Here is an 11,292-nt window from a genome sequence, read left to right as displayed (position 1 = left end):
TGCCCACAAGAGTGCTACAACTCAGCATGGGCCACGTAGGGAAGAGCCTGCCTGCCTGGATCTCCCAGCAGCTGGGAGGGCAGTGGATTATCCGGTGAAAAATAATTTCTCATGCTTTTGGACTGCATAAAGAAAACGAAGAGACTTCTTGGTAATGTGAAGAGAAAACCCGGTCAGAAAAAGTAGAGCTGTATAGAAAGGAAGGGATGTAGCAAAGCTTTCCCGCTGCCAGGAGGGCTTCCCAGCAAGCACAGCACCGCACCTCCGCCGATTCCACAGGCCGTGACTGAAGCGAGGGCCTTGCCCGTTACATGAAGCAGAAATCCAACCAGACATCAGCGGTTTGGCTGCCTGGGGGTGCAACTGCTTCTGATGTCACAGGAGGCAAAGCAAGCAGAGGAGGAAGCCTTCCTGATGCTGAGCTGCGCCAGCCCCAAGCCCTGCCTTACAGCACAGCAGCGATGCTGCCTGTGGTGTCGCACATCAGATATGTTGCAGGCCCACCCAGTGGAGATGCAGGAAACAGCAAGCCCCAGTTATTCCACTCCTATTTTATTTTATTTTATTATTTTATTTTATTTTATTTTTTAGTTGAAGTTGCTGCATGTGAACGCTTGTCCGGTTAAACAACCTGCGTAACAAAGATGTTCTCTTCTCTGCAAACCTGCTCCTGTGCCATAACACGCGACACAGTACCACAAACTGCCGGCTGCTCTTTTAGCTCGCGTGGTTCCTAAAGCACATTAGCAAACTTAACAGCAGCTTTGGTAGGAACCAGCACACCGTCAGTGCGTGGCCGCCCGCGGCTGCTGCCAGGCTGTGCCCCAGCCCGCCCCTCGCCCCCCGACGCTCGGCGCCCTGCTGCACCCACTGACCCCCCCGGGACGGGGAGTCCCAGGGCCCTCGCACACAAATCGTGCAGTGAAGACGTCCCCGTGCCGATACTTGGAGACAAGTGTAAGAGCACCCCAGCTTCTCATTACAAACCCAAAGAGATGTTCTGTGCAGTAACCAAGTCTGAACCATTCAAGTTCGTGGAAATCAGGTGACCGTTCTGGAGAGAAGCCAGCGTGGGAGTGGCGCGAAGCTGTGCCAGGGGAAGCTCCGACTACACGTAAGGAAAAATTTCTTTACTGTAAAAGTGGTCAAACGTTGGAACAGGCTTCCTAGAGAGGTGCCTGATGCCCACACCTGTCAGTGTTCGAGAGAGGTTTGCACAGTGCCCTCAATAACGAGCTTTAATGCCATAAGATTTGTTGATGCTTACAGAAATTTTGCTTATTGAAATTGAACAGCAGTCAGCAGTTGCCTCGCAGCAAAACAAATGACCTGAAGCATAGAGGTGCTGTCAAAACTTTGCTTTTGAATGGACAAACTGGGAAAAACAACTTTTAATATAACTTTGTACAATAGGAAGTAATTTGAAGAGTGGGTGTGATAAAGCAATTAGCTTTCAAAAAGCAATGCCAGCATTCATATATGAACGCTTTAAGCTGAGCAACATGAAAATGTCAAGAGACAATGCAGTGTGAAGCAGGTAGCATTAACACTTCATCAGAAAACTAGATGAGAATACTGATGTTAACAGACAGTGGGGGAGAATTCAGATTTAGGAAAGTAGGAAAAAAAAGGGTCTAAGTAAAACTAAAGGCAGATGTGGGAGTGAAGAATTACAGCACATAATCTTCTCATTCCATGTGACAGTAAGATTAAATAGTCTGAAACGTAACTAAAATTGAAGCAAGTTCTAGGACAAAATAGCATTATAGTAGGCTGTAGTAGGAAATCAATAGAATTGATTTTGGAAAGGCAATAAACAGGGTCAATGGAATCACATTAACTAACCTACCAGAATCTGGGGATATTTAATACATTTAGATACATTACATTTTTGCGAAGCCCTCTGAATTAAAGTCTTTGACCTTCTACTCACATCCACTCCTGCTCCCAGGAGCCCAGGTGGAAATTCATGGCTGAATTCGCCACAACGTGGTCTGAAGAACACAAAATGCTCCTGAAACTGTCAGGTCAAACCCCACTGCTCAAGTAGAACGTGTAGCATCCTCCACTGTCAGAGTAAAGACTTTGTGACAAGCATATACAGGAATAAGTTTTGATACGGTCTTTCCAAACTCAATAGTTATATAATTAGTGCTACACTGAGACAGGTAGATTTTAACATTTTGCCTTTGCACTTAACTTGTAGGATAATTACTTACGTGTTGTTATAAATAACTTCTGTTACTACAGTATGAGAAATCTACAAAATCAGTGCAAGCTTTAAGAAACGAACCACATTCATACACGCAAGGTAAGCTTAATTAGCCAACAACAACAACAAAACAATATTTGAGTATTTAGAACCTGACATGCTCAAGGAAGTATGCCACTTTTTACACTTCCTAGAAGCATTCTGTATTTAATTAGGTCTCATTAGTAAAGGCAATCACTGTATCTTATTTGCAGAAACACAGGACATCATGCTCCATCAGCAGATAACGTTCTTCATCGAAAAGAGAACTTTGTGCGCCAGGCCTGCTAATCCAAAGAAAATCAGAACTAAAACATGCAGAGTAAAACATTCCAGTAAATAAAAAAAACTCAACTGTTTTATTTAGGATGATAACTTGTAATAAGGTATCAAAGTATAAAATTATCTGGGCTCTTGAATCCAATTCTCGAAGGAAATTGAATTTTTTTGTGAGTTTTAAAATTCATTACAACAGCCAGATACAGTACAAGAGTTAAAACAGTTTTCTGCATCAGTGTTTGGTTCTTAATGCTTTCACACTCATTCAGCACTTCCCACAGCTCTCAGGAACACAACACGGTTAGCTCCAGCCAAAGGAGGGGGACAACCTCATCAGTAATTTCTAGTGGGACTAGGAAGATTATTTTTTTAATGAGAATGAGAAGAACTAAGGGAAGAGCGACCAATAACATGCACTGGTCTGTGAAATTATTCACTCATGGTAGTTTTCCCGCAGAGCTTTCCTTTGATGTAAGACTCGTTCACAGACTGTGTCTTACCAGGTGTTAACAACACATTTGACCACTGATTCAACTCCAGAAGTCTACGAACAGATCATTCCACAGACCTGACAGATGAGCACCAGACTAACACCTTCAGCAAATTCAATGAAATGAAATCCCTTGGATTAAATTGCTGAAAAAATGGTAGTGATAATCTAGCGCTTTGATAGAGCTTCTTTATTTCCAAGGGAAAAAAAATGACTATCTTCCCTTTCCATTACGAGTTAAAAATGTTTGTATCATTTTCTTGCTTTTGAGAATTAGCAAGTGCTTATGTGAAGACCAAGCATTTTTGCTTTCCTACTTCCTACACTTGTAAGACTTCTTGTAAGCATCTAATATCACAAACTAGATTATATTTGTCATGTAAAATTAAGTATGTATGGCTGAAGCAAATATCAAATCCACTAACTGAATACACTTTTAAATATGATTTTGCTTCCATATGAAAGCTCCTATTTTAATAACCGAAGTCCATTCAAAAGTAAAGATTGGAAAAATCAAACACCATTCTCAAAACTTAAGGAAAATTTAATCAATATTCCTTACTTTTACAGTAACTACAATACTGACAAGCATAACATTTTCAAAATGGTGTTTTTCTTGGAAGTTCTGCAAAAGAGATTACTCTTTGTCTACTAATATGTGCACCATTAGGGGAAAATCCTCTAGTTGAAGTAATCTTCAGAAATTCAAGTTAACATGTAGCTACTTAGACATCCAAATGTATTCATATTTCAAATGTGACAGAATTACAGATCCTCTTAATTTTTAAAGCATCTGTTGCCTAATTCATAACTTCAGTATCTTAAATCCTGAAATACTATCACATCGAATGAACAAGTAAATGAGACCAAATGGCTTAAGAGTGTGTTTATTAAAATATAGAAATAATTGTTTGCGTTCTTCTGTGCATTTTCCTTTTGGCAAGAGGGGAGAGGAAATGGGTTATTACTGCAGATTTATTCAAAGAGAATTTCCAAATCCACATCATCTGTGGTTTTGTTAACTTCTAGTGATAACAATCTTTCAATCTGTAACTGCATCCCTCCTCCCTCCCTCCCCTGAAAAAAAAAAAACACAAACCCTCCCCCTTACCCCCCCCCCCCCACCAGCTCAAACGAACAACTAAAAGTTACTTTTCTAAAGATACAGGAATGGGAAAGAAATTACATTAACTTGATAAGCATGAACACTTATTAAAGCTATAGACACCTCAGGTCAATTGAGAACAGTATTCAAAGTCCTAAAAAAGTGAACACAAGACATTTGTTCCAGATGATTTAAAACTGGTCTAACTTTTGTGATAGCAACACTATACAGGTGTTTGCAGCCGTGTCTGGTCCAACTAAATATTCCAAGTTGATGTCTTCATTTTGGCCCACTGGAGTCCAACAATTTGGACAGTCTCTTCAAAACACAGAAATGAGAGCAAAGACTCCATACAATAAAGCACAGGGGTACGCTACTAGAAGTTGCTGTCCTTCCATTGCTAAGGCAGAAATGAAGATTTTGGAAGCAGAAAAGCTGCACCAGCCAATGATTCCAGCCGTGAGAATAATTCCCATCACTCCCCTGTAAAGATAAAAACAGAATTCATTTAAGACTCTTGTACTTAAGAGTCGTAACTAGACTCCTAATACCTTCTACAAATTCTAAGAATTTTATCTTTTATCTTCCACATTTTTAAATGATGGAGTTCCAGTAAAGATTTCAGAGCCACATTATTCAATTGTCACAACATTAAAAAGCACCTTTGTACATATGAAACGTAGGTATTAAATAAACTATATCGTGTTGTTTCTTGTTGCTTTTCAGTTCCTAATTTCATACAGTTATGAAGAATCACATGGATTTTCTTTGTTTGACATTCAATTTTGTATCTTAACTTACAAGCTATCTTTTTGACTTTGCAGGTAATAGTATTTATCAGATTCAACCCTAACTGAAAACAAACTCGATACTGAAAGAGTCCATGTATTTAAAAGCTGTTGACTGACTTAAAGAAAAGCAGTATTCACACCTTTTTTTCCAGTAAGAAAGTTGAGACTTGTATTTTTACACTTACTACAAATTCCTGTCATACTGAAATTATAATCACGTTCATCACTATGAAGTTTTCTTTTAATAACTTTATCTCACAGTAGAGAAATCTATTATCAACTTATAGTTTATGTACTTACTGCAATGAAAATACAATTGCGAAAGTGGAAAGTAGGATCATAGGAAGAAGACAGTATCCAAGGACACTGGCAACGCAGCCAAATGAGACGCCTGTCATGCTCATTAAGTTCAGGAGACAAAACATCCCTAAGCATCCGATTGCACTTATTCCATACACGTAACCAAACTGAATTTTACCAGCCTGAAAGTTAAGCATAACGGTACACATTAATTAACAGAACAAGTAACACTTCCCATAAACAAAGGCAAGAAGAATTAATATTTACAGAATATCTTCATTTTCTCCATCGCCCCTCCAACCACCAATTCCTATATTCAAATTCAACATGCCTTATTTTCCCACAACCCGAATTCCAGGACACCTGTACATTTTAGACACCCAAGAGGCACATTTATCTGAAGTTTACATATTTCAATAAATAGATTTTAATCAAACTTATTTGCTGATCTGGGCTGCAAAAGTCTATGAATTCCCCAGGGGTTACAGAATCATAGAATATCACAGAACCATACAATGTCCCCAGCTGGAAGGGACCCAACGAGGATCATCAAGTCCAACTCCTGGCTTAGGCAACTAACTTCCCATGGTGATCTTTTTCTATGATTATTATTTCTCTGAAGATGTCTTGCAATAATAATCTTTACAGGAATAATGTTTAAGATTAGAAAAGTTTGGAACTTCTCTACAAATCTAGAGCTAAAATGCCTTGCGATAAACTCCATAGTGTTGTAGAACAATGTAAATTATAAGAAGCAAATATTAAACCAGAAGATGACAGACAACTCAAAAATAAAACGCATGATTCTGAAAGTAAAACACCTCAACCTCTTTAAAAAAAGCAGTTAAAAATCTGGGAATGTGTCACATGCCCATTTCTGTGAAAAAGGGAACCATATTCCTCAAAAGTAGACTACGGAAAGAAACAGGCATTCCAGTGAAACCAATGGCATGCAAAAAAAAAAACAACAACCAAACAAACAAAAAAAAAACTTCTAAAGCTTTGACTTAAAATCCACAGAAGAAAAGGGGTAGCAAAGTCGCTAACCTCAGCGAGTGCTGCACGAAGCCGCAGCTCCTCTCCCACCGAGCTACAAACTCCTGGTCATGATATGGTTTTTGTGGCCTCTATGCTAAGGAATCAGTTCCAATAAACCTATAGGTAACTTGCCTTTTTCCTCCAGTGTCTCCAGGCATATCAAAGCACAAATAATTCTATTTGGCAATCAAAGTCTTACCAGTAATAACGTGGCTCCAAAAGCTAAGCAGAAGACCATTGGTCCAGCCAAATCCGTCTCATTCATGATGCTGCCATCTGCTACTTTTAATGGGTGCAGCACTGTTAGTGTCTTCTGCCAGATGTGGTCGAAATTGATCCCCAATTCTGCAAGTTACATGAAACAAACGATGCATATTTATGTATTTTTTCTTCTTGCCCCTGCTTGCTTCACTGACATGTTTTCCCTGCCCCTACCCTCTTAAATCTCCTCCAGGAACTATCCTACGGGGACCAGAGAATTGCGTCATTCCCTCTGTCCTCAAGCTGCTGAGTGTGCTGCTTCCACAGATTCCACGTCTCAAATGTTCTGCAGTGACAGGCTGGTTTCTAAAGAACCAGATAAGGCCTAAGAACAGCGTTCTGCGCCAGACCAAAGTTCATTTAGCCCAGCATACTGTCTCTGTAAGTGGCCAAAAGCAGATATGCATGGAGGAGTATCAGAACAAAATACACAGATTCCCCAAACACTTCCCAAGTCTCCGGTGACTGATGGCTCAAGGATTTCAAATTCAAATAGTTTCTCTGCACTTAGTTATCCTCAGTGGATTTCTCTTTCACAAACCTCCTACCCTGTTATTGAATCCACTGAGAAAAACGCAACCATCCCTTTTAACGCTTGACACATTTTACAGCTTATTGCAGCTAGACAGGATTTCAAGGCTCCATCCATCCAATCTGATCACAGCTGTGCCAAAACCTATTTGCCCACCCCAGGCCCTGGGAAGCATCTACGTAAACAGATTAATTTTGGGAATAACATAAACAAGCACAGCTGGGTGGGAAGAAAACAGGAATACCTGCCTCTCTGACCAGCAACAGAAAGGGCTTCTTCAGCTGTTTGGTACTGAACAGTGATGTGTATGAGCTGGCAACTCAACTACGGACACTAACTACCTAACCATTCTGGCATTTGGCACACTCTTTATTCTGCATAGGAATTTCTGCAGCGTACAGCACTCCTCTTCAGCAATGCAAGATTTCAGTCCTAATCACAGGATCGGCTGCAACTAACAGCATCAACTTATTTGCACAAAAATAAGTACAATTTGCAACGAGTGTTATTTGCAACAACAAAATTATTAGGTGTTTTGTCTTAAGTCTTGTATGAAGTCGGGCTGTCCGTTTAATCATTATGCCTTCCACTGAACAGACAGTATGAAGTAATAAAGCATAACGCTAAAACCGTGTCCAAAAGTTCACGCAAGAACATGCAAATTATATACTGAAATACACGTAAATAACAAAAAAATAATGAGAATTTCAAGTCAATTGTGTACTTCCAGAAATGGGAGAATACACACTCTACCACTCAACTTATCCCCAAGCTGGGAGGAGTTTTGGATCTCAGCCACAAAGCTCAAATTATACCTTCTAATAGAGGAGGCTCATCCTCAAAGTTACTTCCATAAAAAGACTGTGCTGAAGTTGGAGTATACGTCTGTGTTGGCTGGTAAATCTGCCCTGTGTACGGCTGCTGCTGCATCATCTCGGGAGGGACGAATCCACTTTGCTGAGAGTAGTCATAGCCTCCATACTGCCTGTGAAGAACGACAGCACGTTACGGACAGATACAGAATTTCATTTTAAACGTTTCCCTGCAAAAATCACAGCTTTTTTTCAGCAAATAAACCACAGCAAACAGATCTGTCTTTCCTCCTCTTTTGAGCAGTCACATTCAATGCTCCCCTACCCAAATTCAAGCGTTCTAGGTGCTTAGCCACATTCATCTGTTCAAACCGTTAATAACAATACTGACGAGCTAAAGACGACGCACTGCTATAAGCTGAACACAATAATTATCGTTACATGTGCTTTTGTATTGTTTTTGCTTTGAAGTCAGAGGCCTGCACAAATGAGCGTTATCCACTGACTGAATTACTTCCACAACTCGCAGACATGTAAAAGAGTAGGAAAAATTTAAGTCACAAACTAATCCAACTGTCCCTTAATTACTACTGACAACTCACTTGATGCTAGCATTAATTTACAATTGAGAACGCTTACTTGCAAACTCCATGTTAGAGAACAAAGTAGCTCATACTATCACCTTCATTGCCCTCCATATTTAAAAAAATCAGCCTAGGGAAAAAAAAAACAGAAAAAAAAAACCATCTTCCTCTTCACTTACGCACCATGAGCATCAGGTAGTGTTATGACACATAAGAAGGAATTATGATGCAGATTCTAAACATGGTGACATCTACCTAGAGGACATGATGCTGGGGGCACGGGGGGAGCAATTTCTCAGTTTCTATTTGACACGTTCTCAGATATTTGCTAACAAATTTATACTGTTTTTACAATACTATTACAGATTTCATACGTATAAAAATATATGTGGCAATAGACATCTTAAAAGAAAATAAGCCTCATCAGAGCTATCTTCTCTTCGTAAACAAACTCTTAAGTTATTCTTGCCGCTAACGGTCTCTGACTACAAAGGCTTCAGTAGATGTCTCCAACATGAACATAAAGAAGGAAAACCCAGCACTCACTCTCCTTTCTTTTCTTGTGCCAGTACAGCCCAGCCTCATCACAGCACAGCAGACCTTGTTGGGATGCAAACACGCATCAACCTGTTCCACCTATCACAGCGATCAAACTCGGGTCACGTACCTGACAAAAATCCTCAGCCTGGGACTACGGATGTACAAAGGACTCACAAGAGCCCCTGTGACCTAGAAAAGTCTGCCACAGTTTTCTGCTAAAGCCTAGAAAACACCACGGACACTGCAGGCTCATTTATCTGACAGCGTGACTAATTTTCATTCCCTGAGTAACCGCATATGTCCTTAGGAAACACTGATAGCGGCCTTCCAAAGGACTGTTTATATTATTAAAATTTCTCATGTAATATCTTGAGAGTCCTGCCTTTACCTCAAAACGCAGACCACGGGGTATTTAGCGTGTAACTGCCATACACCCCCATTTACAGGACATAAGCTACACGGTGACACTGCAGCAGGGCTCGGTACGGGCAGCACCGGCTGCCTGCGGTGCCGGCCCCGTGCCGAAGGCGCCGAGCCCCTCACGGGCGGAGGGGGCCTCGCAGCCCAGCCCCAGCCGTGGCCGGGCCCCCTCCGCTGGGTCAGGCCGGGCCCGGGCCCCTGGGGGCCGGGACACCCGCAGCCCCGGGCGGCCCGCCCGGTGCCTCCCTCAGCGCCCCGGGGCCGCGGTTACCTGCCGTAGGGCCGGCCGCCGCCGCCGTACTCGTAGTGCTGGGCCTGCTCGTCGATGCTGTAGCCGGTCTGGAAGAAGTCCGTGGTGAAGCTGTCAAAGCCGGACATCTCCCGCACCCTGCCTGCGGGGAACACCGGGCGAGTGGGTGCGCGGCCCCCCAAGCCCCCTCAGCGCCCCCTCAGCGCCCCCTCAGCCCCCCCTCAGCGCCCCCGGCACCCCCCCCGGTCTCCCCCCGTCCCCGCCCGCACCCACCACGGCCCGGCCCGGCCCGGCCCCCCCGGCGCGGCGCTGCGACGTGTCACCCTGCCGCCCGCCGCTTCCGGGGCCGCCGCGCATGCGTGCGAGACGCGCAACGGGGCGCCCCCAGCGAGCATGCGCCGCCCGCCCCGCGCCCTGCCTGCGTGGCGCCGCCGCGGCGCCAAGGGGGGCGAGGCCCGGCGGGGGGGGGGGGGGGGCGTGGGGTCACGTGGGGCGCGCGGCGGGGCGGTGGCAGGGCCTGGGGCGCGGTCTGCGGCCTGAGCCGGAGCCTGTCACGGAGCAGCCTCGCGCTTCTCTTTGTTTGCGGGTTTTTTTACCTGCTAACCACCGAAATAAATGACGTTTTGAGCTCTTGTGTGGTTTCTCTTCTTGCTTAAGGCCACGAGTGGCGTTGCCCGCGGGCTCAGTCTCCCCCCGCGATCCCCACAGCGCTCCCCGGGGGCAGGCCGGGCAGGAGGCCTGGCGGGGGCTGCGCGATGGCGCGGCCGGGTGAGAAGGAACTGCGGTCACTCAGTGCCAGGCCTTCGTACCCTTCACGTCACCACATTAAATAAAATGAGCGTTTTCCTGACGCCTGATAAAATGCGTGCAGGAGCTATTGATCCGCTGGTCCTTGTTAAAGGCAGCTGTTAATCTGTGCTTTACAAATAGCTGCAGGAGCGGGGAATGACGAGGAACTGAGAAAAAATAATAATGCCTGGGACAGCCTAGGATGGCTGTGAGATAGCCATGGCCTAGGGGAGGCCTGAGGACAAGATCTGCAGGTGTGACAAACGGGTGAAGTGGGTCGATCCCCTGGGGGACACGAGGGGCTAGCGGAAGCCAGTCACTCTGTTTTTCCTTCTAGTTCCATCATTTTGCTCCTTTTTTTTCACTCAGGGCCAGGGGAAAAGCTGCCCTCTGACTGCTAATTAGAATTTGTTTTTGTTAACTACCTCAGGTACTCCTGTAGAGCGCAGGAAGAAGCGAGTGTGCTGCTGACTCAGATGCGCTTGTTGTGGACAGAGCCGGGGAAAACCCAGCTGAGGCAGCTTAGCTGAAACTTCAGAATGAGCTGAATCATAATTGCCACTTTATTGTTGTTGCCGAATAGGTGCACAGTAATGAGATTCAGAAATGTTTAGTTGTGCATGCATAAACAGTTGCAATCCCATGCGTGATGTAGCTGAACTTACCTGCATGCTAGAACCGAATGCTTGCCACTCGGGCACACGAGCTTCTGCAAATGTAAGACCCTTTTTGAAGCAGTTTTTTTTTTAACAAAAAAATTCACTGTGGCTTAGGACACAATTACAGTTATTTTGTTACAAGCTCTCATGGATATAATCTTCTTCTACTGAGATTACTGTATTTGAATAAT

The 11,292-nt window shown here is 43.7% G+C and overlaps 1 protein-coding gene across 4 annotated transcripts; it reads right to left on the bottom strand.

The window, feature by feature from the left end:
- Positions 1 to 3,543: 3,543 nt before the first annotated feature.
- On the bottom strand, positions 3,544 to 10,057 carry YIPF5 (Yip1 domain family member 5). 4 transcript variants are annotated; one of them, XM_066976981.1, is made up of 6 exons: positions 9,927 to 10,057; positions 9,675 to 9,795; positions 7,863 to 8,032; positions 6,454 to 6,599; positions 5,217 to 5,398; positions 3,544 to 4,608 (listed from the first exon to the last, which is right to left on the bottom strand). In XM_066976981.1, the coding sequence occupies exons 2-6, from the start codon at positions 9,779 to 9,781 to the stop codon at positions 4,446 to 4,448; spliced, it is 768 nt and encodes a 255-aa protein (XP_066833082.1). In that variant the 5' UTR covers positions 9,782 to 9,795; positions 9,927 to 10,057; the 3' UTR covers positions 3,544 to 4,445. The 4 variants fall into 4 exon arrangements, with proteins under 4 accessions (XP_066833082.1, XP_066861696.1, XP_013031579.1 ...); XM_067005595.1 differs by having other exon boundaries at positions 9,675 to 9,791; positions 9,927 to 9,956; XM_013176125.3 differs by lacking the exons at positions 9,675 to 9,795; positions 9,927 to 10,057 and adding an exon at positions 9,372 to 9,393.
- Positions 10,058 to 11,292: the final 1,235 nt, after the last annotated feature.

Source organism: Anser cygnoides, chromosome 14 (assembly GCF_040182565.1).
Source record: "Anser cygnoides isolate HZ-2024a breed goose chromosome 14, Taihu_goose_T2T_genome, whole genome shotgun sequence".
NCBI lineage: Eukaryota > Metazoa > Chordata > Aves > Anseriformes > Anatidae > Anser > Anser cygnoides.
Note: the sequence above shows the minus strand (reverse complement) of the source record. Positions and strands in the feature narration are given on the sequence as shown.